Source organism: Tiliqua scincoides, chromosome 2 (assembly GCF_035046505.1).
Source record: "Tiliqua scincoides isolate rTilSci1 chromosome 2, rTilSci1.hap2, whole genome shotgun sequence".
Taxonomy (NCBI): domain Eukaryota; kingdom Metazoa; phylum Chordata; class Lepidosauria; order Squamata; family Scincidae; genus Tiliqua; species Tiliqua scincoides.
In genome coordinates this window covers 166,086,881-166,113,476 of record NC_089822.1, presented here as the reverse complement: position 1 = coordinate 166,113,476, position 26,596 = coordinate 166,086,881, and the positions used below count along the sequence as shown (strand labels likewise).

At 41.3% G+C, this 26,596-nt stretch overlaps 1 protein-coding gene across 1 annotated transcript in view; it reads left to right on the top strand.

Moving 5' to 3' along the window:
• Positions 1-26,596, top strand: part of DNAH9 (dynein axonemal heavy chain 9) — a 275,746-nt gene that overhangs the window by 13,538 nt on the left and 235,612 nt on the right. Inside the window, exons 2-9 of the mRNA XM_066612893.1 lie at positions 16,229-16,425; positions 17,074-17,232; positions 18,234-18,364; positions 19,200-19,411; positions 20,377-20,610; positions 25,022-25,189; positions 25,348-25,464; positions 25,756-25,906. Coding sequence (XP_066468990.1) covers positions 16,229-16,425; positions 17,074-17,232; positions 18,234-18,364; positions 19,200-19,411; positions 20,377-20,610; positions 25,022-25,189; positions 25,348-25,464; positions 25,756-25,906 — 1,369 coding nt within the window. The remainder of the gene's footprint in view (positions 1-16,228; positions 16,426-17,073; positions 17,233-18,233; positions 18,365-19,199; positions 19,412-20,376; positions 20,611-25,021; positions 25,190-25,347; positions 25,465-25,755; positions 25,907-26,596) is intronic.

Below are 26,596 nucleotides of genomic sequence, written 5' to 3'. Positions count from 1 at the left end.
AATAATTGCAATGTATGTTGATCAGGTTTACCTGAATATTTTATTATTACTTGTAAGGGGCAGATATTGTGGTAGTCTCAAACTTATAAATATTATTTTAGTATGCATGATGTTTTCGTCAGCTTTGAAACTAATGGAAATTGTGGCAGTAGTTACAGGTTAGAATTTGACCCCCAGGTGGGAAAAAATAATGTTCTAAAGCAAGGGTGGCCAATCTGCAGCACAAATGCTACTAGTGGCACACTGACTCTTTCTGATTGGCATGCATGAAGTTGCCATATATTTTTGAAAAACTTTTAAATGATAACAAAGAATTATTACAAAAAATGGCAACGAAAGAAAACTGCAGTTTACAGTTTGCTTGCTTTCTTTGCTACTTCTTACACAACAAACCTTCAAGTTTCTAATGCTGCAGTGTGCACACTAAGGGTGGCCACACCTACTGTGCTTGACTTGCTTTGACTGAAAAACAGGCAGTAAGGTAAGAAAAGAATTTTGAATAGGAGAGAAAGTCCATAGGGCAAATGCTAGAGAGCTGCATTTCACTAACAGGCATGTCACTTGCTTACCCAAGAAGTCTTGGGGTGGGCTGTGGAAGGCAGCAGGGGACAAGCGGGACAGCGCAGAGATGACCAATGAGATCAGCAAAGGCCAGATGGCGCAGCTGTGTGGAGATACTATCTTTGAGAAAATCAGTCGCAAAGAGGTCCTGGCTAAGTTATCATCTTTGATAACAAGAAAGTGAGCAAGCAGAGGGGGGCTGGGCTGTGCAGAAGGGGAGTGAATACATGTTATATAGACTTTGGAATGGGTTCCACAAGGCCAGACTAAAGGTCCATGCAAGCTGTCTTTCTGGCCTCATCAGCAGTCAGCCAGGTGTCTTTGGAAAGCCACAAATAAGCAACAGCATTCTCATGTTTTTTGCTCCGTACCATCTGGTACTTGGAGACATACTGCTCTTGAACTTGGAGGCTCTATTTAGCTAGCTTGATAATCACTAAAAAAAAAAAGACATTAAAGTGGAGTGACATGTTCAAGATTTTCTACATAAAAAGTGGCACATCTTGTGCTTCGGGTTGGCCACCCTGTACTTAAGATTACAGTGTGGGTTCTTTGTTTCCTCACAAAATGTTAATTTCCACCTACTGATTAAATCTCTGCCTACTAGTTTCCTTGTATCTAGAGTTCCTCTTTTTAAATTTCTGTTGCTGCTTTTATATTATGAAATAGCTGTTTTATATTTGAATCTACTCTTATATTTTTAATTTTAAGTGTTTAATTGTTAAATATTTTTATTCAGATGTTTTATCTTCTACATGTTTTACTTTGATGTTGAGTACGAGAACAGTGCTATATAAATCTTTTAAATAAATATCTGTCATTGTATTTTTAATTATTTGTATCTTTTTTTGGAAAGCAATCCCAAACTGACTTGAACTAAGTATTTGCTGAAGTTCACCTGTGGCTCACTATTCTCTTTGTATCTCTCCGTATCTAATGAGAGCATAAATATGAAACAAAGCAATAACTTCCCCTCGCCTGAACTTGTCTCCCATGCCATGACACACATGTTGATTACATGTGATTTGACTGTGCCTTCTGACAAATTAATAGCAGGGCTTCATATTACAAAATGTGACACAGATTCGGATGCATCACAGAAGCCCATAAATAGAACGCACAATGCTAAAACATGGTTATATGCTTGATTAGATGCAAACCTTGGACTCAGAGGCTCCCTCTTTCCTTCTGCTTGGCTAGCAGGGAGGTTTAAAGCTTCTGATTTGATATAGAAACATGATCAGACATGATTATTTATTCATCTACATGATTAAATATTTGTGGTTATCTTCTAGTTTATGTTCATATCAATATTTGTATAAACAAATACTGATGTATATAAAGCTGACACTAGAATGGCTGGGAACTTGTTTTGTTCCTCTAATACAGTGATTTTCATCCTTTTTCATCTCATGGCATTAAAATTGTCAAGCCACACCCACCAGATTTTTGACCATTTAGAAGGTACACCATGTTACCAGAGGGGGGCTCACATCCCCCATTGGCCCTACTAATAAATGACCTTCCCACAAATTTCTGTGGCACACCTGTGGACCACTCGCAGCACACCAATGTGCCATGGCACAGTGGTTGAAAACGGCTGCTCTAATATTAATATACTAAAAGTAATATATTTACTATATAATAATAAATAATATTGTGGAAATATTTGTTCCAGTATATTATTTGTTGACATTTCATTCATAAAATAGGCAACGGAGTCCATGTACCTTTATTTGTTTGATTTCATACCGGATCATTTTGTGAGTGTCAAGTGGATCATCACTTGCTGGAACCACCTTTTCACTTGAAATTTTTTTGCTCTAATCACTGTAAGAAAATGAAAAAGAAATGTTAATGGCAACAAAACGGATGTTTTCTTATTCCCTTGCTTTTTATTTAGTGTTATACAATACTAGGATTATAAAGTACAGCTACTGTGCTAACATATTCAGTACTATTTATGTTTTTCCCCCAAAGCAAATAACAGAATCTTCAACACCAGAGTTTGAATGGATTGCTTATCTGAATTTCTTCACGTTTCTGGAAATGCAGTCTTCTCTCAGCCAGACACAGGTCAAAAACTGGGGTTAATCCTGAAGGATTGCATTCCAATAACTTGGAAATTTTCAAACTTTTTGACATGGGAACAGAATCTGTATCTGGTTTTTTTCACGTGCAAAAATCAGACACAGGTCAAAAACTGGGGTTAATCCAGGACTATTGCAGAATTTGGGGTCTGTTTTTCACGTGTCTTCTTTTAAGATTTATGGTGTGAAAATAAAAACATACTAACTTACCAACATTTTTGTTTATTGTATGGGCCTGGGAAGAAAAAACTAATTGGAATGTCCAGTTGTGAGGGGTACTGAGATTTTTCCTATAAAAGGGGACACCTTATTGTGTGTGTCAGAACATCTCTCAAAAAAGGTTGCAGTTCTTTTTGGTAAGCATATTGCTCTCTCTCCTTTGCTTTTGGAATTTGTATGTGTTGGGGCGTGTATGTGAATCTGTTAGAATTAAATTTTGCTTCTCTCTAACAGAATCTGTATGTCAGATTGTCTGTCTCAGAGTCCTATTAGGTTGTCTTTAATTCAGGGACCATGCTCTGTGATTTTGGGAGGGGTTGGGGATGTTTTTTCGCGTGTTCTGTGATCCTGTGTGAATCTGTTAGAAATTAAAAAATGCTGCCTTTATTCATAAGGGGGAGATGGTCAGGCTGCACAGTTTTTTTTGGAATGTTCCTTTTCACCTGTATGACTTGAATTTTGATCATTATCCAGCTAGGACAATGGCTGTGTGTGTGTGTGTGTGTGTGTGTGGGTGGGTGGGTGGGTGGGGTGGGGCTGTCAGCAGAGGCCTCTCTTATTCATTGTGGGCCTTTACACTTTACAAGTGGCCAGTACACTCAAGCATATCTCTGCCTGCTTATTGTCTGGACTGGATCTGTAAAGTGGGAAAAATATTGACCTACCTGGAAGGGTTGTTAGGGGGATGCCACAAAGATTTATGGTGTGAAAATAAAAACATACTAACTTACCAACATTTTTGTTTATTGTATGGGCCTGGGAAGAAAAAACTAATTGGAATGTCCAGTTGTGAGGGGTACTGAGATTTTTCCTATAAAAGGGGACACCTTATTGTGTGTGTCAGAACATCTCTCAAAAAAGGTTGCAGTTCTTTTTGGTAAGCATATTGCTCTCTCTCCTTTGCTTTTGGAATTTGTATGTGTTGGGGCGTGTATGTGAATCTGTTAGAATTAAATTTTGCTTCTCTCTAACAGAATCTGTATGTCAGATTGTCTGTCTCAGAGTCCTATTAGGTTGTCTTTAATTCAGGGACCATGCTCTGTGATTTTGGGAGGGGTTGGGGATGTTTTTTCGCGTGTTCTGTGATCCTGTGTGAATCTGTTAGAAATTAAAAAATGCTGCCTTTATTCATAAGGGGGAGATGGTCAGGCTGCACAGTTTTTTTTGGAATGTTCCTTTTCACCTGTATGACTTGAATTTTGATCATTATCCAGCTAGGACAATGGCTGTGTGTGTGTGTGTGTGTGTGTGTGGGTGGGTGGGTGGGTGGGGTGGGGCTGTCAGCAGAGGCCTCTCTTATTCATTGTGGGCCTTTACACTTTACAAGTGGCCAGTACACTCAAGCATATCTCTGCCTGCTTATTGTCTGGACTGGATCTGTAAAGTGGGAAAAATATTGACCTACCTGGAAGGGTTGTTAGGGGGATGCCACAAAGATTTTTAGTAACGCTGCAGATGATAGCAGCTAGTAGGTAACTTCAAATGAGTTGACAAAAAACAACTCAACAACCAATCAACCCGATGATGGCAACACACTTCTCAGAAAGCTATGTGGACCAGATCTCTGATGGTTTGGTCTTAAGCGTGGTCTAATTTGTGGGTGAGCAAATGTGTTCAGTGCTAAGGGCTATATTAGGCATATTAACATGAACTGAAGAACTGCAAATAGTGTCCGTATTTGAGACACAAAATTCATTGAAAGGATTTGAGAAAAGAGATAGCTTCATATTACACTGAACTTTGGTTTTTACTGTAATGTTGGCATGACAGGCTGTTTCCTTCTACAGGGATACTGACTGGCCGCTGTGTTAATTACAGTGCCACTTCCCAGACCTGTGAGATCCAGGGTTGGTGCCCTGCAGAGATGGACTCTGTACCTGTGTAAGTGGTTGGAGAGCCCAATCCCTGATTCGTTCAAAGTAAGATACTATTGCTCACACTGTATACCTTCAAACAGAGTTGGAAAAGTGGTCAGTGGAATCATACTGTCCCATTCACCCACAGAGTTTTTTGTTTGTGGGCAAATATTCCTTGAAGCTGAGAATTCTCTTGTGTGGGTGGCCTACATTATTATATTATGCTATTATATTAAGATGCAAACTGATAACAAAGGGAGGAATGATTACTTTCTTTGGCAACAGTTGACTCTTGGTCAAGAGCTCAGATCAAATGCCCTTGATCAAGAGAGACATTTAGTGGTACCTTCTACAATGTATGCATACTTTATCCAGATCAAAATGGGCTTCCCAAGGCTAAGGAACAGAGGGCAGTTCCTCTGAGGGTGTGGGGGATGTGATTCAGTACTAGTTTGTTTCGTATGTTCCCCCCATCACCAGAACTCCCCAAATCCACTGCTCCAAGAGGTTGATTCCAACCATTTTTCTCCCAACAGACCCGTCATGCTGGAGGCAGAAAACTTCACCCTCTTCATTAAGAACAGCATCCGCTTTCCACTCTTCAATTTTGAGAAGTGAGTCACTAGAGTGACTCTAGAGTAAGAAACTCAAGCTCTTTTGAGTTTCTTAGATTTTTGGTGAACTTTGGTTAAAAACAACCTGCCAAAAAGTCATCTGCCACAGAAATGCCCCATGGCTGATGTGACTTATTCCCTGGGGATTGTTGGAGGCCCTGTGTGTCAAGAGAAGGAAACTGTGGCAGATGACTTTTTGGCAGGTTGTTTTTAACCAAAGTTCACCAAAAATCTAAGAAACTCAAAAGAGCTTGAGTTTCTTACTCTAGAGTCACTCTAGTGACTCACTTCTCAAAATTGAAGAGTGGAAAGCGGATGCTGTTCTTAATGAAGAGGGTGAAGTTTTCTGCCTCCAGCATGACGGGTCTGTTGGGAGAAAAATGGTTGGAATCAACCTCTTGGAGCAGTGGATTTGGGGAGTTCTGGTGATGGGGGGAACATACGAAACAAACTAGTACTGAATCACATCCCCCACACCCTCAGAGGAACTGCCCTCTGTTCCTTAGCCTTGGGAAGCCCATTTTGATCTGGATAAAGTATGCATACATTGTAGAAGGTACCACTAAATGTCTCTCTTGATCAAGGGCATTTGATCTGAGCTCTTGACCAAGAGTCAACTGTTGCCAAAGAAAGTAATCATTCCTCCCTTTGTTATCAGTTTGCATCTTAATATAATAGCATAATATAATAATGTAGGCCACCCACACAAGAGAATTCTCAGCTTCAAGGAATATTTGCCCACAAACAAAAAACTCTGTGGGTGAATGGGACAGTATGATTCCACTGACCACTTTTCCAACTCTGTTTGAAGGTATACAGTGTGAGCAATAGTATCTTACTTTGAACGAATCAGGGATTGGGCTCTCCAACCACTTACACAGGTACAGAGTCCATCTCTGCAGGGCACCAACCCTGGATCTCACAGGTCTGGGAAGTGGCACTGTAATTAACACAGCGGCCAGTCAGTATCCCTGTAGAAGGAAACAGCCTGTCATGCCAACATTACAGTAAAAACCAAAGTTCAGTGTAATATGAAGCTATCTCTTTTCTCAAATCCTTTCAATGAATTTTGTGTCTCAAATACGGACACTATTTGCAGTTCTTCAGTTCATGTTAATATGCCTAATATAGCCCTTAGCACTGAACACATTTGCTCACCCACAAATTAGACCACGCTTAAGACCAAACCATCAGAGATCTGGTCCACATAGCTTTCTGAGAAGTGTGTTGCCATCATCGGGTTGATTGGTTGTTGAGTTGTTTTTTGTCAACTCATTTGAAGTTACCTACTAGCTGCTATCATCTGCAGCGTTACTAAAAATCTTTGTGGCATCCCCCTAACAACCCTTCCAGGTAGGTCAATATTTTTCCCACTTTACAGATCCAGTCCAGACAATAAGCAGGCAGAGATATGCTTGAGTGTACTGGCCACTTGTAAAGTGTAAAGGCCCACAATGAATAAGAGAGGCCTCTGCTGACAGCCCCACCCCACCCACCCACCCACCCACACACACACACACACACACACACAGCCATTGTCCTAGCTGGATAATGATCAAAATTCAAGTCATACAGGTGAAAAGGAACATTCCAAAAAAAACTGTGCAGCCTGACCATCTCCCCCTTATGAATAAAGGCAGCATTTTTTAATTTCTAACAGATTCACACAGGATCACAGAACACGCGAAAAAACATCCCCAACCCCTCCCAAAATCACAGAGCATGGTCCCTGAATTAAAGACAACCTAATAGGACTCTGAGACAGACAATCTGACATACAGATTCTGTTAGAGAGAAGCAAAATTTAATTCTAACAGATTCACATACACGCCCCAACACATACAAATTCCAAAAGCAAAGGAGAGAGAGCAATATGCTTACCAAAAAGAACTGCAACCTTTTTTGAGAGATGTTCTGACACACACAATAAGGTGTCCCCTTTTATAGGAAAAATCTCAGTACCCCTCACAACTGGACATTCCAATTAGTTTTTTCTTCCCAGGCCCATACAATAAACAAAAATGTTGGTAAGTTAGTATGTTTTTATTTTCACACCATAAATCTTTGTGGCATCCCCCTAACAACCCTTCCAGGTAGGTCAATATTTTTCCCACTTTACAGATCCAGTCCAGACAATAAGCAGGCAGAGATATGCTTGAGTGTACTGGCCACTTGTAAAGTGTAAAGGCCCACAATGAATAAGAGAGGCCTCTGCTGACAGCCCCACCCCACCCACCCACCCACCCACACACACACACACACACACACACAGCCATTGTCCTAGCTGGATAATGATCAAAATTCAAGTCATACAGGTGAAAAGGAACATTCCAAAAAAAACTGTGCAGCCTGACCATCTCCCCCTTATGAATAAAGGCAGCATTTTTTAATTTCTAACAGATTCACACAGGATCACAGAACACGCGAAAAAACATCCCCAACCCCTCCCAAAATCACAGAGCATGGTCCCTGAATTAAAGACAACCTAATAGGACTCTGAGACAGACAATCTGACATACAGATTCTGTTAGAGAGAAGCAAAATTTAATTCTAACAGATTCACATACACGCCCCAACACATACAAATTCCAAAAGCAAAGGAGAGAGAGCAATATGCTTACCAAAAAGAACTGCAACCTTTTTTGAGAGATGTTCTGACACACACAATAAGGTGTCCCCTTTTATAGGAAAAATCTCAGTACCCCTCACAACTGGACATTCCAATTAGTTTTTTCTTCCCAGGCCCATACAATAAACAAAAATGTTGGTAAGTTAGTATGTTTTTATTTTCACACCATAAATCTTAAAAGAAGACACGTGAAAAACAGACCCCAAATTCTGCAATAGTCCTGGATTAACCCCAGTTTTTGACCTGTGTCTGATTTTTGCACGTGAAAAAAACCAGATACAGATTCTGTTCCCATGTCAAAAAGTTTGAAAATTTCCAAGTTATTGGAATGCAATCCTTCAGGATTAACCCCAGTTTTTGACCTGTGTCTGGCTGAGAGAAGACTGCATTTCCAGAAACGTGAAGAAATTCAGATAAGCAATCCATTCAAACTCTGGTGTTGAAGATTCTGTTATTTGCTTTGGGGGAAAAACATAAATAGTACTGAATATGTTAGCACAGTAGCTGTACTTTATAATCCTAGTATTGTATAACACTAAATAAAAAGCAAGGGAATAAGAAAACATCCGTTTTGTTGCCATTAACATTTCTTTTTCATTTTCTTACAGTGATTAGAGCAAAAAAATTTCAAGTGAAAAGGTGGTTCCAGCAAGTGATGATCCACTTGACACTCACAAAATGATCCGGTATGAAATCAAACAAATAAAGGTACATGGACTCCGTTGCCTATTTTATGAATGAAATGTCAACAAATAATATACTGGAACAAATATTTCCACAATATTATTTATTATTATATAGTAAATATATTACTTTTAGTATATTAATATTAGAGCAGCCGTTTTCAACCACTGTGCCATGGCACATTGGTGTGCTGCGAGTGGTCCACAGGTGTGCCACAGAAATTTGTGGGAAGGTCATTTATTAGTAGGGCCAATGGGGGATGTGAGCCCCCCTCTGGTAACATGGTGTACCTTCTAAATGGTCAAAAATCTGGTGGGTGTGGCTTGACAATTTTAATGCCATGAGATGAAAAAGGATGAAAATCACTGTATTAGAGGAACAAAACAAGTTCCCAGCCATTCTAGTGTCAGCTTTATATACATCAGTATTTGTTTATACAAATATTGATATGAACATAAACTAGAAGATAACCACAAATATTTAATCATGTAGATGAATAAATAATCATGTCTGATCATGTTTCTATATCAAATCAGAAGCTTTAAACCTCCCTGCTAGCCAAGCAGAAGGAAAGAGGGAGCCTCTGAGTCCAAGGTTTGCATCTAATCAAGCATATAACCATGTTTTAGCATTGTGCGTTCTATTTATGGGCTTCTGTGATGCATCCGAATCTGTGTCACATTTTGTAATATGAAGCCCTGCTATTAATTTGTCAGAAGGCACAGTCAAATCACATGTAATCAACATGTGTGTCATGGCATGGGAGACAAGTTCAGGCGAGGGGAAGTTATTGCTTTGTTTCATATTTATGCTCTCATTAGATACGGAGAGATACAAAGAGAATAGTGAGCCACAGGTGAACTTCAGCAAATACTTAGTTCAAGTCAGTTTGGGATTGCTTTCCAAAAAAAGATACAAATAATTAAAAATACAATGACAGATATTTATTTAAAAGATTTATATAGCACTGTTCTCGTACTCAACATCAAAGTAAAACATGTAGAAGATAAAACATCTGAATAAAAATATTTAACAATTAAACACTTAAAATTAAAAATATAAGAGTAGATTCAAATATAAAACAGCTATTTCATAATATAAAAGCAGCAACAGAAATTTAAAAAGAGGAACTCTAGATACAAGGAAACTAGTAGGCAGAGATTTAATCAGTAGGTGGAAATTAACATTTTGTGAGGAAACAAAGAACCCACACTGTAATCTTAAGTACAGGGTGGCCAACCCGAAGCACAAGATGTGCCACTTTTTATGTAGAAAATCTTGAACATGTCACTCCACTTTAATGTCTTTTTTTTTTTAGTGATTATCAAGCTAGCTAAATAGAGCCTCCAAGTTCAAGAGCAGTATGTCTCCAAGTACCAGATGGTACGGAGCAAAAAACATGAGAATGCTGTTGCTTATTTGTGGCTTTCCAAAGACACCTGGCTGACTGCTGATGAGGCCAGAAAGACAGCTTGCATGGACCTTTAGTCTGGCCTTGTGGAACCCATTCCAAAGTCTATATAACATGTATTCACTCCCCTTCTGCACAGCCCAGCCCCCCTCTGCTTGCTCACTTTCTTGTTATCAAAGATGATAACTTAGCCAGGACCTCTTTGCGACTGATTTTCTCAAAGATAGTATCTCCACACAGCTGCGCCATCTGGCCTTTGCTGATCTCATTGGTCATCTCTGCGCTGTCCCGCTTGTCCCCTGCTGCCTTCCACAGCCCACCCCAAGACTTCTTGGGTAAGCAAGTGACATGCCTGTTAGTGAAATGCAGCTCTCTAGCATTTGCCCTATGGACTTTCTCTCCTATTCAAAATTCTTTTCTTACCTTACTGCCTGTTTTTCAGTCAAAGCAAGTCAAGCACAGTAGGTGTGGCCACCCTTAGTGTGCACACTGCAGCATTAGAAACTTGAAGGTTTGTTGTGTAAGAAGTAGCAAAGAAAGCAAGCAAACTGTAAACTGCAGTTTTCTTTCGTTGCCATTTTTTGTAATAATTCTTTGTTATCATTTAAAAGTTTTTCAAAAATATATGGCAACTTCATGCATGCCAATCAGAAAGAGTCAGTGTGCCACTAGTAGCATTTGTGTTGCAGATTGGCCACCCTTGCTTTAGAACATTATTTTTTCCCACCTGGGGGTCAAATTCTAACCTGTAACTACTGCCACAATTTCCATTAGTTTCAAAGCTGACGAAAACATCATGCATACTAAAATAATATTTATAAGTTTGAGACTACCACAATATCTGCCCCTTACAAGTAATAATAAAATATTCAGGTAAACCTGATCAACATACATTGCAATTATTTCATTTGCCTGGATAAATCTGAAGTGTTGTGATGATGGGAGGAGGGGCCACAGCTCAGCAGTACAGTACAAGGTTCATCCCTGTCCATACCAGTCAGGACTGAGAACCCTGAGGACTGAAACCCTAGAAAGCCAAAGCAAGCCACAGTGGACAATACTGGACTAATGGTCTGACTGAGTATAAGACAGTTTAATATGTTGGATGGGGACACATTATTTATTAGCTGCTGCTATTACTTTACAACACCTTGCCATTTAGTATTTTAACAGAATATTATACACCCATTTTCCAGTTATACTTAATGCTGCTTTGAACTTCAGAGCTGTCTTCACCTGTCAGTGAATAAGATGATGTAATCATGAGAACACCTTTATGGTTAGATTTCAGTTGGGTCATGGCAATTGATGACATTTAGAAGGTGTTCCACATTCTGTGGTTTACTTTCAGACATAGGTTTCGTAACGTTTTGAAAGCGTCCTTCTTTGGAATAGCCTACAGAAAAAAAAAACACAAATAAGTATTTTTTTGATTTTTACATTTCAGGCAACACACTCACGTATGCACTCAAGCACAATAATTTACCTCTCCTTCAGGTTCTCTAGGTACAGGTGGTTCTTCCATTGCAAATTGGTAAACCAGGTTCAAAGATGGAAACGGTAACACGTCATCCTCATAATGCCTACATTTTTGCTTCTTCTTCATAGGTGCCTGTGGTAGGCTTTGAGAATCAGTGGGTCTGACCGGGGTCTCCCCCCCCCCTCAGAAGGCAGCACCTTCTCCTTCTCTTCTTCGGGGCTCTCCATCTTGGTCAATTCCCTAGCAGGGGATTCGCACTCCAACTGGGGAGTCTCGGTCTCAGAAGGCGAAGCGGGTGAGCTTTTCAGAGGGGAGGCCATGGCAGAAACAGCAGCAACAGCAAAAGGCTGAACAGGTTTCTCCCTCCCCCCCCCCCAAAGGACCTGTGCCTTAAATACAAGGACATGTCCGGACCTGTTCCCACTCCCCCTTTTTTCCCATTGGCTCCACACGGTGGTCTGAGAGCTATGAAACCTGCGCCTAATGGTCGGCGACGATGGGGCAAGTTGTTTGAGTGGTCACATGAACCCCTTTCCCACACTTTATTGGGGGGCTCCTTTTCCCACCAAACCAAATGTCGGGGTGCTACAAAACCCCTCTCTAGCGGTCGAGGGGAACGGGAGAAGTTGTTTGAGGGGTCACATGAACCCCTTTCCCACACTTCATTGGGGGGCTCCTTTTCCCACCAAACCAAATGTCGGGGTGCTACAAAACCCTTCCCTAGCGGTCGAGGGGAACGGGGCGAGTTGTTTGAGTGGTCACATGAACCCCTTTCCCACACTTTTATTGACGGGTTCCTTTTCCCGCCAAACCAAATGTCGGGGTGCTACAAAACCCCTCTCTAGTGGTCGAGGGGAACGGGAGAAGTTGTTTGAGGGGTCACATGAACCCCTTTCCCACACTTTATTGGGGGGCTCCTTTTCCCACCAAACCAAATGTCGGGGTGCTACAAAACCCCTCTCTAGTGGTCGAGGGGAACGGGAGAAGTTGTTTGAGGGGTCACATGAACCCCTTTCCCACACTTTTTGGGGGGCTCCTTTTCCCGCCAAACCAAATGTCGGGGTGCTACAAAACCCTTCCCTAGCGGTCGAGGGGAACGGGGCGAGTTGTTTGAGTGGTCACATGAACCCCTTTCCCACACTTTTATTGACGGGTTCCTTTTCCCGCCAAACCAAATGTCGGGGTGCCCCAAAAACCCTCCCCAGTGGTGGGGGGCAGTGGGGGGAGTTGTTTGAGGGGTCACTTGAACCCCCTTAGGGGGCGGGATTTCCAGTAAAAAGGGGCGGGACCAGCTGTCAAAGATAGTTTTGACATAAGGTATGTACTTCCTACTACTCTTGGAGAAGGAGGTGTTGTGGAACTAGCTGGACTTGTAGTCTGACTTGGTCTTAGGCAGTTTCTTATACCCAGGTTTATAGTGCAAGTGAATAATCATGACTGGCTGGCCCAACCCAGCAGGGCCTTCTGAGGTATGACCTGGCTGAAGTGGGCCAGAAAGCACCTGCGATACCTCTGCAGTTCTATCCCAGTTGTGACTATTGCTTTGGGTTAGTTGTGGTGTGGTTCCATCAGCCCAATCGTGTTTCAAACCCTTGAGCATCTTGTGCAGGCTGGACAAGCTTCTGAAGGGGATGTGTTCTAACAGGGCTCAGTTCCTTTTTCGTTCCCTGTTTACTTGCATCTTTTCCAGCTCCTCATACATGGAGGTGCAGCAGCTTATGTGGGCAGGCAAGGATTATCCAGATCACACACAAGCACATGCACACTTGTGATAATTGCCAAATCAGTTCAGATTTGAGTCTGCAAATCAGCGCTGCAAGGGTAAAAATTGCTAATACAAAAAAAGTGTGTGTGCATGTGGTTGTGTGAAGCACTAGCTTATGTGATAACAATAATATGTCAAGTGGCTGTATAGGTTTTTTGTTGGAAAACATAAACACAACACACTATGAGAGGAAGTTGTTTCCTTGTTCAGACAGTTGCTCAGAAACAGGAATACAAACCCCCAAACAAGGAAATGCAGGGTAATGCCAGATGCCTATACAAATTGGTCTGTGTAGGGGCAGGGCTGTTGTTCAGTGGTGGAAGACTTTTAGCCCGATCCTATCCCCATTTACCTGGGAGTAAGCCCCATTGATTCTAATGGGATTTACTTCTGAGTAGATAGGCATAGGATTGGGCTGATTGACTGGAACAGACTTGCACACAGGAGGCCCCAGGCCCAATCCCTGGAGTCTCTAGTTGAGGGATGTTAGATAGCAAATGTGGGTAGGCTGAGACCCTTCCAATCAGGAGACAATATTGGGCTAAACTGAGCAATGGTCTGATGTGAATACCTTCATCTAACAGCAAATCAGTGTCTTGTAAGCTGCATGTGCCAGAAAGAACTCTGAACCCCACCAATTCTATGTTATTGTGCAGGTATTTCCAGCATAATTGTTAGTGTTTGGTGTGCTAGCATGTTGGGTCTATCCAGCGCACTTGTGTCAGCTTTGAATGCAATAAAATGCATAAAGTTTCCTCTCTTTATTTCTTCCTCTGCAGTTTGAAGACAGAACACTTGAAGCTCTGTGTGAGTGTTTCTGCACAGCAGAACACCCCCACCCCTCAGGCTTTTTTTAAACTAGCCCCTTCTTTAAATTATTGCCCAAGCCATCACTAGGACTAGGTCAGCACCAGCCACTTGTTTGGTGGATGACTGTACAAAGACTCTTGTGTACAGTTCATTGGAGCAGTTTGCAAAGGGTGGAGGGATATTAAAGATATTTTTAGTAGGAATGCTTCTTTCATCAGGTGGAGACAGCTAGGGTATGTGGTATGTCAATGGCTACGGAGACTGGCGAGGACTAGCACCAACACCAGAGGAAGGATTTGTTGTGTCCCTTTTCCTGGTGGGTAGGAGGGTGAGGAAATTGCTCCCTCTGGACTCCTACAGGAGAATGAGATAATGGGGCCTGGCTGGCTAGGTTGGATATTGACTTGAAGACAGGACCAAGTAGACCCCTTCTTCCAGTTTCTGTTATACCAAATGTCCACTTGAGATCTGTCTCATCTCAGCTTCCTGCTCTGTCCTATTTCTGCTGATATCAGGTTGGGCTGGGGAAAGCCCAGAGAATGAGAGTGAAAGAGAACAGGGTGATGATGAGAGTGCACAAATTTCCAGATAGAAGCAGCTCCCTTTTGCTGTTTTGTGTGGATGTCTTACTTTTCCTCTTCTCAGAGTTTGAGAACCTTAAGTCCTGCAACAAAGTATACATGGCCAAACTGCATCTTACATGTCTTTGACGTGTAACTGTGCAAATTCAAGTACATGTGCTAGCCCCACCAGCCCCCACAAAGAAAGGACAGATAAAAACAACCATTTAAATAGTGCAGGTGATTCTCCCCACAGTTCAACTTAGGGCGAAATCCTAACCCCTTATGTCAGTGCTTTCAAGCAGTGACATAAGGGCAATGCAGCTCTGAGGTAAGGGAACAAACATTCCCTTACTTTGAGGAGGCTTCCGTGAGTGACACCCAACTGCAGGATGCAGCACATGTCACATTGGTACTGCTATGCCAGTGCTGGAAAGCACTGACATAAGGGGTTAGGATTGTGCCCTTACTGTATTTATGCTCTGGAGTGAGCTTGAAATGAGAGAATGAAGCTGTTGTTCCCTCTCAGTTCCCATCATAATGTGATTTTGGTTCTTAAAGAGACAGTATGTATTTGTTAGATTTAAGGGAGTTTCGACTACAGTGTATACAGTCTGTGATTTTGGCTTTACATGCCAACCTCAGAATGTAACCTTTGCATAAGATGCAAGCTGACTGTATACCGATGTTATGGTTCCTAGTTTTGTAAATTGGCTTCCATTCTATTCACCTGGATCACAGGCTCACCACTTTAAATTGCTCTGCCCTTTGACATTTATGAAAACACAGTCTTTGTTTCCTGGTTTATGCATCCCCTGTGTGATATTTGCACACTTTTGGGATTTATATTTATTTGGAAATAGTTCTCTTTAGGGATTCTTTAGGGTTGCAGTTAACCTGTTTGTTTCCAATATAGGAAGAACTGAAATGTTCGTCATGGCTATCATGGCTGGCTTTCTTTTGATAAACAAGACATTTGTATTTGTACACACTAACTTCTATATACTTCAAAGTTTTTAGCTCGGAAGTTGAAACTGCAGTCCTAGGTGCACTTTCCTATGAGTAAACACACAGATTTGCTCTGTAAGTTGTCCATGGACTGGTGCACACATAACACTGCCAAGTGAAGCCACTGTCAAGCAAAGTGGGAGCAGGCTGTGGGACTGCATATTCCGCTCTGCCATCCTCATGGAGAACGAATTTCCCCTACTGGCCTTAACCGTTCTTATATGTTAAATTGGCACCAGTGTTAATTGTAGTGAAAGCAAACTTGGAAGGTTGTTTTCAAATCCTGATTAAGGGGAAACTTTGGATAACCTTAACTGTGGCTAATGTTCACAACATTGTAACATTTACTGTGGTTAAGCCTAAGGGAAGAAATTTGCCCTCTGAATGGAGGAAATGGAGAGCGTAACAGTGTATAACTGTGATTGATGTGGATTAGCTAAAGTGGGTATTGGGCAAACCAGGGACCCTGAAACCTTTTTTCTTGTTGCTGTTTCTGAATTCAAATTCTCTACCTAAAATATCTTGATGGTGGTTATTCTAGGTGGTGGTGCCACTCTTGGCAAACCAGAAAAACCATCACAGCTGGCCACATGTGGTGTCACAAGATGTTATCCAACATGTCTGCAGTCTGAAAAGTAATGTTTTTGTTGTGGTTGGTCAAGTTAAAGGCAAAACTTTGCTGCCTCTTCCTGCCAGCTCTGAAAGGGATAAATATATAGATTTCAACAATGAGAAACCGTAAGTCTAAATTTTTAAGTATTGATGGCGATTAACCAATTGTTTTTAGGTGTTGAATGAGATTGGCGTAAAGTTTCTTGGCTTTGCCCCATGAAGCAATGAGTGAGTTTTCAATAAGCTTTTTGCTATAGTACCAAAATCATAATAGGTATGTTTATATATGAATTTTTCCAGTTAGCATTGACTAATTACAATTAATCCTTCCTATGAAGTTTTGCCTTAGTGTTATAAATTCCACCACCATGGATGATAGGTTTGTGGATTATTTTCATTGACTGGACTGGATATGGGGGGCTCTAGATCAGTCCTTTTTTCCTCAAGTTTTTGTTCAAAGCAAGGCAGCCTCGCTGTTCCATTCAGTATGAAGATTGTGATGGTTATTGCTGGTAACAATGCGGTACTAAATCAATTGTGCTTAATTGGGTTGTTTTTTTTAAGTCACAGTTTTGTTATTGCAGTAGAAACAGGAGTGTGGGAATAGAAGAGCTATCCACAACTAGAGTCAGTAAAAATAAGATTGAAACTGTTCTGCAGCTTACTTTCATTGCTTCACTAGAGTGGAAACTTTAGTTCAGGCTAAATGTTTACAGATCTTTTTCTGCACCCAACACGCCAAAACTAATCTGCTGATATTTTTTGTTTTTGCAGTATTGAGCTAGTGGATAAATCTATTGTTCATGCAGTTGAGTCAGCAGTTATAGAATGGACTCACCAGATCCAAGGAGTTCTAAAGAGAGAGTCATCAGAGCCTCTTTTGCAAGACCAAGATTCCACTCCAAAGGTGGAGCTGGATTTTTGGAAGAACAGGTACATTGCTAGTCTCAATCTACATTGAAGGTGTAATTAGAGTAGCCAGAGCTAGTGCTTTAAGGGGATTGTTGCACAAGTAACCCATAGGCTCAAGTGAAATGTAGAGTAAAAGGGTGGGAGCATGTAGTAGCTTTGACTGCACAAGAACCCTTGTGACCTTGTGGGTTTGTTTGCTTGTTGGCTAGCAGTAGGGTGGCTCAAGAGTATCCACTGCCCACAATGGTGTGGATGTGCCACAGCCTCCAGTGGGAATCTCATCTCCACATTTCAATGGCACCTGAGTAAGTGCCCTAATTTTTGCCCCCCCTTAAAATTTTTGTATTTTATTTTTGTGTGCGTTAGTGCTGCACTTTTCCACTCCCAGCATACTCTACTTAGCCTGTATGTTTAAAGATGCAACTAGATGGAAACAATCAGAAGATGCCAGACATTACTATAAAGTGTAGGGGGTGCTCTGCCTCCACATCTCTTTCCTTGCCTGACTAGCTGCAGCTGGGTGGGTAAAAAGGAGGTGAAGTGATCCTGTTTTGATTGCTCATGATCAGGGAGTGATCAGAGCAGGATTTCCATAGCACCCTGCTTTATATTTCTTCAGCACTGCTACCAGGATTGCTGTTGTGGCAGTGATGCCAGAAGATGGGTTGCCCCTGCTTTGATTCTCCTTTTGCTTGGTTCTCTTCTTAACAGATGAGAAGAGGAGGAGCAGATGAGAATGGGCTGGTGGGTGGCAGGCAGGCAGGCAGGCAGGCAAGCAAGCAAGCATCCTTTGTCACTTGGTTGCCTCCTCTAATCTGCTGTTAGAAGCAGCTAATTTAGTCCACCTCACGGCTGGGCTGGTCATGGTTAGTATAAGAAGTAACTTTCCTGAAAACCATCTTGCCTGGGAACATTGAGAAAATAGAAGGTGTTCAGAGTGACTTTGCTGATGTATGTTTGTCTGACTAGCTGAAACAGTATGCCTTTTTGCTCAAAGTTCTGTAACCTTGTTTTTGTTGTAGATGTGAAGATCTACAGTGCATTTACAGCCAGCTGAAAGCCAAGAAGGTTTTGACCATGGTGGAGCTGCTAGACAGAGTACAGAGCACCTACTTCCAGGCCTTCAAATCAGTGTTCAGTGATGTGGAAGCAGGTGAGATTTTGAAAATCTGTGTTAGTGTTTAAGCACAGATCATTTCATGGTACCCATATAGAGCAACTTCTTCAGTACTTGCAAAATTAGTAGAAGATTGTTGCAGAGAGGTTACAGGATAAAGCTGAAATAGATGGCAAGCAAGCAAAGACCTTCTTGGTTCTGTTCACAGAATCAATGTTAAATAGGTTTTGGTTTGCAAAGCATCCCATGGCTCACTTGAAAACTAATCCCTACCTGTGCAACTGAGCAGCACATGTTCAGGAACACAAAAGACATTTGAAGGTCTTTGAGAAACTGCAGAAATCACATTTGTGATGTCATAGTAGGAAGCTGCACCATACCTCTTATATTTTGTTGTTGTATTTTTTGGTTGTCATAACATTATTATTTACATTTTTATTCCACTCTCCCTGCAAGGAGATCTCCCTGCCCTATGCTCTATTTTAGTGGTTCTCAAACTCTCAGGGAGAGTTTGATGCCCAGCATCGCGCCTCTGATCTGGGCGCAGGAGCCTCCCAGGGGTCAGGGGAGCCCAGCGCCAGCCTCAGCAGTGCCTCTCTAGGACGTCTGGAGGCCATTGTGAGGCTGCCTCCGGATGGCTGAGGTGGGGCCAAATCTGGTTCCACACAGGTCCTGGGGACCTGCGTTGAGTCAGATTTGCGGTTAAAAATATCACGAATAAAGAGGCTCCACCTGTACATTTACTTCAAAGTAAGCCCTACTGAATTAAACAGAACTTATTTTCAATAACTGCATTAAAAACCATATCCTAAGTAATTACAGATCACTGTCTCTTGCATGGAAATGTTTTCTTTGCTTTCAAAAATCACAGCACTGGTTGAGGCACAGGATATAAACATGCATCTGAAGCCCCTTCAGCGTCCTCTAGAAGACACTGAGAATGTGGAATTCAATGAGCTGAAGCCACTGCTAAACCGTGTGCTTCATGTGGTGTGCTTAATCTGGATTTCATCCAAATATTACAGCACACCTGCAAGGATAATTGTGCTCCTTCAGGAAATCTGCAATCTCCTCATCCAGCAGGTAAACTTTGTAGCAGTTCTACCCTTCTTCCACAATTTTTCCTGGAAAATCATTAATAGATTATCGACTTGGCCACAGTGTGTGGGTATCTATAATGCTTTGGGTCCTGCAAAGAACAGTATTATTTATTTGATTTATATCCCACCTTTCTCCCTGAAGGGCACACAAGGTAAGGTGGCTTACCACAACATTAAAATACATATATAAATTACATAATGCATACAAATATAGAATACATATATAATGAGAGCTTTGATCAGGCCGCTACCTAAGGCTTTGCTCACTATCATCTGGTGCCTCTATTCCAACTGCTGCCGTTCCAGTGTACAAGGAAATGGGAGGAAAGATGTACCTTGAAAATGACAGGTACTATGGAATGGGGGGAACCTTCATGTTGACACATAGTTGAATGAGGATTTGAAGCCAGGTTTTTCTGACCGAAGTCTGACACTCTATCTCACCTGTGACTCATATAACACCATTTAGCCTTGGAGATCACCGTGATGATGGAAACAGTGATTGTTATCTGAATTAGAAATTGCCCATTCCTGAAATGGTCCTGGTACTGTTGTATAGTTCTACATCACAAAATTTTTAGTTCTTACTCTTTTGTGCCAGGGACAGGTTTAACTTCTCTTTTCTTACTTTCCAAAGCATATTATGCTCTTATAGTAAACTTTGTAAGAGAGCCACTGATTCTGTTCTTTTCCTGCATGACAAATGATTCAGCATTTGCCACATTTGTGCATGCCATCACTCTCTTCCCTCTCTTTAGGCTTGTGTACCAAGTCAAATGAACCCCTATCATTTTCTCAAAGGTGTGAAGTTCAAGATAAGTGGAAAGTTAGAGTTAAGTACCCCAAATGTTGAACAGTCTCTCTTGGTTCCCTTTACTTAATGTGTGAACAATCCACATATTGGTGGAAGTGCAAATATTCACTTTGTTTCTTCCTTTTTCCATCCAGGCTAGGAATTACCTCAACCCAGAAGATCTGCTTAAAGGGGAGACAGAAGAAAGTTTGGGCAAAGTACAGAAAGCATTTGACATTTTCAACTATTTTAAGCAGACCTTTGAAGAAAGGAGAGAAAATCTCAACACTTATTGTCAGCCAGGCCAAGTGGCAAAGGAATGGGACTTTCCTTCCATCATGGTGTTTGCAAGATTGAATAACTTCCTTGAGAGACTCCATGTGGTAGATGTAAGTACTGAAATATTTTGAAGGGTAACTTGTGCGGAAGAGAAATGTATATAATTGTCAGAAATAACTGTTTGCATATCATTCCTCTTGCAAGCATGTTTCCTTCACTCATTTTGCTTCATACTAAATACCTGTAAATGAATTCCTGATATCCAAAACAGCTATAGTCATGTGTAGCGCAGGGTTGGATCTAGACTGGGAAACCCTGGTCTCAGTTCTCTGCTCAGCAATATAGTTTATGGGTATTCTTGAATTAATAATTATCTTCCAGTCTTACTCTACTTTACAGGGCTACTGTAAGCATAAAATGGCATATACAAGTTGAGCCTCATTATTTGCATGGGTTTTGTTCCAAGCACTCATGTGGATGGCAAAAAATCACTATAGCAAATCCATTTAAAAAACAAAGTTTCTTTGCTCTAGTGATTTAAAAACAGCCTTGCTGACCTTTGTGATGTAAAGGACATCACAAAGGTGGTGATCCCAATCAGGATCCCACCTGATTGAGACTGGGACCAATGCTTTTCAACCTCTTCATAAATGACCTGGAGACAGGGTTGAGCAGTGAGGTGGCAAAGTTTGCAGACGACACCAAACTTTTCCAAGTGGGGAAGACCAGACATGATTGTGGGGAGCTCCAGAAGGATCTCTTCAAACTGGCAGAAAGGGCAGCAAAATGGCAGATGCGCTTCAATGTCAGTAAGTGTAAGGTCATGCACATTGGGGCAAAAAATCAAAACTTCACAAATAGGCTGAAGGGTTCTGAGCTGTCTGTGACAGATCAGGAGAGAGATCTTGTGGTGGTGGTGGACAGGTCGATGAAAGTGTCGACCCAATGTGCAGTGGCAGTGAAGAAGGCCAATTCTATGCTTGGGATCATTAGAAAAGGTATTGAGAACAAAATGGCTAATATTATAATGCCGTTGTACAAATTGATGGTAAGGCCAGACCTGGAGTATTGTGTCCAGTTCTGGTCACCACATCTCAAAAAGGACATAGTGGAAATGGAAAAGATGCAAAAGAGAGCGACTAAGATGATTACTGGGCTGGGGCACCTTCCTTATGAGGAAAGGCTACAGCGTTTGGGCCTCTTCAGCCTAGAAAAGAGATGCCTCAGGGAGGACATGATTGAGACATACAAAATTATGCATGGGAAGGATAAAGTGGATAGAGAGATGCTCTTTACACTCTCACATAATACCAGAACCAGGGGACATCCACTAAAATTGAGTGTTGGGAGGGTTAGGACAGACAAAAGAAAATATTTCTTTACTCAGCGTGTGGTTGGTCTGTGGAACTCCTTGCTGCATGATGTGGTGACGGCATCTGGCCTGGATGCCTTTAAAAGGGGGTTGGACAAGTTTCTGGAGGAAAAATCCATTGTGGGGTACAAGCCATTAAGTGTATGTGCAACCTCCTGATTTTAGGAATGGGCTATGTCAGAATGCCAGATGCAAGGGAGGGCACCAGGATGCAGGTCTCTTGTTATCTGGTGTGCTCCCTGGGGCCTTTGGTGGGCCGCTGTGAGATACAGGAAGCTGGACTAGATGGGCCTATGGCCTGATCCAGTGGGGCTGTTCTTATGTTCTTATGCTCCAAATAGCACGTTTGGATCAGGACAAATGTCCTGTATTGAGCTACAGTCATCATGCCTGATAGCTGTGGGGTGTTGTAAGTCTGGCTGTCTGTCTGGCTTTGCAAAGAGGCCAGAATCATTCTGGGAAGTACAGATAGTACTTCCTGTTTAGGGTGTTCTCAGATTCTACAACTTTTGTGTGTGTCAGGCTGTAATTGGTTTGTCTTTAAGATACTTCAAGACTCTTTGTTGCATTTTCTACAGTAGACTACCATGACTACTCCTCTGGAGGCTATAATTTGTTTAGGAAAAAAAAGGAAATATTTTCTTTCCTCTTACCTGATCTGCTTCTTGATTTCCCCCCCACTGCATTTTCCATTAGCTTAAGCGACCATCACACCATTGGTGTCAGTGGATCAATGATTGTCTCAGGTTGCAAGCCTATATACACTTACCTGGGAGTGAATCACAATGAACTCAGTGGGGTTTATTTCTGAGTTGACATACTTAGGGTTGCACTGTTAATCCTTGCATTGGTCATAGTTATCAGACCAACGGAACAGCAGCAGCCCATCAGCACTTGTTTAGAATGAAGTGCTTCAGTACAGTATACTCAACGTGGTGTACAATTGTATTCTTGTTGTGTTGTAATTCATACTGTGGAATAAATGTCCCAGTGTGCATAAACTTATGTGAACACACCAATACTGACAGGAGAGTTCTCTTAAATTAACGTACATGTGCTTTCATATTAGGAAGCTTCTTCGCCCGCTTCAAGAGCAAGAGAAACTTTCTGTCTTGTCTACTCCAAACCGAAAGAGAGCAGCAGCATCAAATGTACTGCTGGCACAAGCCCCAGATCACCTGAAATATAGCTTCAGTTAGTATTTTTTTGTCCCTGCCTCGAAGCACAGATTTCCAGTTGAATGCAAAGTAGTATTGATTGGTGGTTACTGCATTTTTATACACCCCTTTAATTAACCTTGCAGAAAACACAGGAATCATCAATGCCTTTTAAAAACTGTATTGCTATTTTCCAATAAATCTTGCTAGGAAATAAACTAAATTAGCAGGGGGAGAGTAACTGGCCCTCCTCACCCCAGCAGTGTCTTTTCTAGTGGCTGCCTGCTGGTGTTCTTTTGCGTCTTTTTATATAGTGAGCCCTATTGGGACAGGGAGCCATTAATTATTTGATTTTTCTCTGTAAACCGCTTTGTGAACTTTGTTGAAAAGCGGTATATAAATGCTGTTAATAATAATAAATTACAGTAGCCTGTACAAGAACAGATCTAATAAGAGTTATGTAAACAGAGATATTAACAGTCAGATTTCATTAGAAATATGAGTGAAAGAGAGAGCAGTTGTGCACTGGCATAGCATAAAAACATTAACTGTCTTCCCATGACTAAACTCTTTTTTTCATTTATCACACTTGTGCACTTAGCCCTGATCCAGAGCAGTGCAAGGGCATGAGCCATATACACAATTTACATTTTTGTTTTCCAAAAGACAGAGTGAATAAAAATCTAAAAAATATCCAAAAAGCCCAGAAGGCTTTTAAAAAACCCTAGTGTCTCTTATGGTTGGCAACCTTCAGTCTCCAAAGACTATGGTATAACAACCGGTTTCAAAACATATTTGAATATACAAACAAATGGTGTCTATTCTACATATCTTTTTTTAATTGCAAATGGCTTTTGGTCGTGGGTAGAGTGGGAGGAGTGATTTTCATAGTTGGGGATGCCAAGGGAGGCTGCAGGAGTTCTTTTCTGCTGTTAGTCTCACACTTTTAGAACTTGGTTGCTATTTTAGGTTATTGTTTTAAGTATTGTTTTTATGTACAGTATGTTTTTGTTTATGTTGTAAACTGCCTTGAGCACCAGGTTTTGTTTACCTAGGGAAAGGCAGTATAGAAATCTCCAAATAAATAAGTAAATCTGTCAAACAGATTAGGCACAATCCAGCAAAAATTGAACTCCTCTAGGTCCCATTGTTTTTAGGAGAGATTTAAGCACATCTGTAACCAGCTTCATTGTGGTCTGGAACAGTGACCCACACTGGATATCTGAGCTAGCTTGAGAGCGGCTTCATCACTGTATCCCTCACCTTGGCTCACAAGCTGAGAGGTTGCAATAAGTATTTCCAAATGTGCCTTTACTTGGGCAACATTTATTATCTTCTGTTGTCAAGCACCTACACTGGTGGTGCTCCACTATGTAATTGTGAGTTCAGGGCTGCTAACTTGAAAACTGAATGTACCTCAGTCTGGTGATGTTGCAAAGGAATTTTCTCTCTCTACTTTTCCTCCTCTTTCTTGCAGGCTCTTTACTGCCGTTCCCTCATCCAAGTTTTGATGTTTTTTCTTTCAGAAACTTGTTTTCCACTTGAGTCAGGATCCTGTAAATCCTGAAGTAGGAAGGCAAGGAATGTGGCTGAGGAGAGAAGGCAAAGAATTATTTGAGAATTTTTGCCCCACACCTTAGTTTTGCATAAGACAGCTCATAGTTAAAGAAGTTCACACCTTTTTGAGTCTAATAATGACATTCAGTACAACATGCAGGTCTAAAACAAAATCACACATTGGATCAGATCATGTATCTGACTGAGCAGCAGCCTCTGGCTCCTTAAGTTGCTAACCATTATCTTTTATAAACTGCTCCCCAACCTGTGTCTTAAGATGGGGTAAGTTAATGAGCATGATGTGGCTAGGGTAGTCTGATCATGAAAATTAAAATATATAACCTCTTTGAGACCTATAGAACGTAGTCCAGTGCTTGGCCTGGCCCAGCTGGAGAAACAGTGGCCTAATTAAGTGTGGGTCATTCCTTTCTGTAGGACCTTCTGATGACAGCTTTGGACATAGAGAAACTGGAGAAGCTGGAATTCAGTGGCATCAGAGGAAAAACCTTTAGTCAGCAAGTTCTGAGCATGTACGAAGAGTTCCAAGAGACGTATAAAGTATTTTCAGATCGTACATATGACTGTCTGGATGTGACCAACATGGTAAGTTATTGATTTTGGGTTCCAGGAGAACTAATAATTCAGTATGTTAGTACTGCAGTAGAGGAGTTTAGGAAGGTCTGATGTTCAAAGAGTTGTTTCGAGGGCTTGCTGGCGTATGTGTGACACTGATTCATGACCTTGTTGCTTGGTTCTTTTAGGAGTTTGAAGATGATGTGTACAACTTTAAGGAGAAAGTGGAAGATATGGACCAGAGGCTGGGGACCATTTTTGGTCAGGCTTTTGATGATGTAGCTAGTGTTGCGCATGCATTCAAGGTTTGTGTTTGTTATACATTACTATGTATTGGAAATCTGAATTGTTGTTGTTGTTGTTTCCATGAAGTATTTTCTCTTAATCATGGGAACTACCTCTTCAAGGTAAGGGAATGTTTGTTTCCTTACCTTGGGGCTGCATCAGCACTGGAAAGTTGGACCGTCCTTAGTTAATTGCAGTAGATAAGTCAATCATTCTTCAAATATGTGGATGATGAACAGGGTTGCTGCTCTGTGTAGTCCAGAATATGTACTTGAGGTCTCAGATGTTCCCCATTTCTTCCTGTGTGGTAGCTGATAGACATATTTGGGAGCCTGATGGAACGGCCATTGGTGGCAGCAGTTGCCTATCCTAAGTGTCAGCTTCTCATCACAATGTTCGACAGAGATCTGGATGATGCTAAACTGATCTACTCGAAACATATTCAGGAGGAGATGGAACTAGGTATCTGTTACATACTTTAAAGTGGCTTAATGCTCAGTTAATAGAATTAGGAAGACAATGCAAAGTAATTTAAGCAGTATTTCTTGTGTGAGTGCGTGCGCATGCGTGTGTTAAAAATCATAGATTGATTTTAAAACTCACAGCTTTTTCCTTTAGATTAAAAAAGATATAAGAATTAAACTAAATTTCTATGCAAATTACAAAATGGTGAGCAGCATTATTCCAATGTCAGGCCATTCAGTGGGCATAAAGCACCCCAGTAAATTTTGGGACAAGGCTATGACATCGCCCATCTGTTCAGCCAACCCTCAGACTTTTGTTGTAGATTTCTAGAGATGTTGGAGTAGGGCATTTGAGCATGAGGGCTATTTAAGGATCAGTATAGAATGACTGTCTTTTGCCCAATAATGATGATAGTTTTAGTGTGCCACTGATCTCTTCTGTTCCTCATATGGATGACTGTTAATCTCTGGCAAACAGCTTATTATGGAGGGGAAAGGGGCTTGAATTTCCCCAATTACCTTCTTGATGTTTGGGTTTTCTAGGTATAATGTAATGTGAAGTAGTTGAACTGCAGAATAGTGTTGGCATGTAACTAAAGATTCACTTTGTGGCCCAGTCCTTGTGATGTAAACTCCACAGACACAGATGTAGCATGTCAAGCAGAAGTCTAGGTTAAAACTCTTCTTC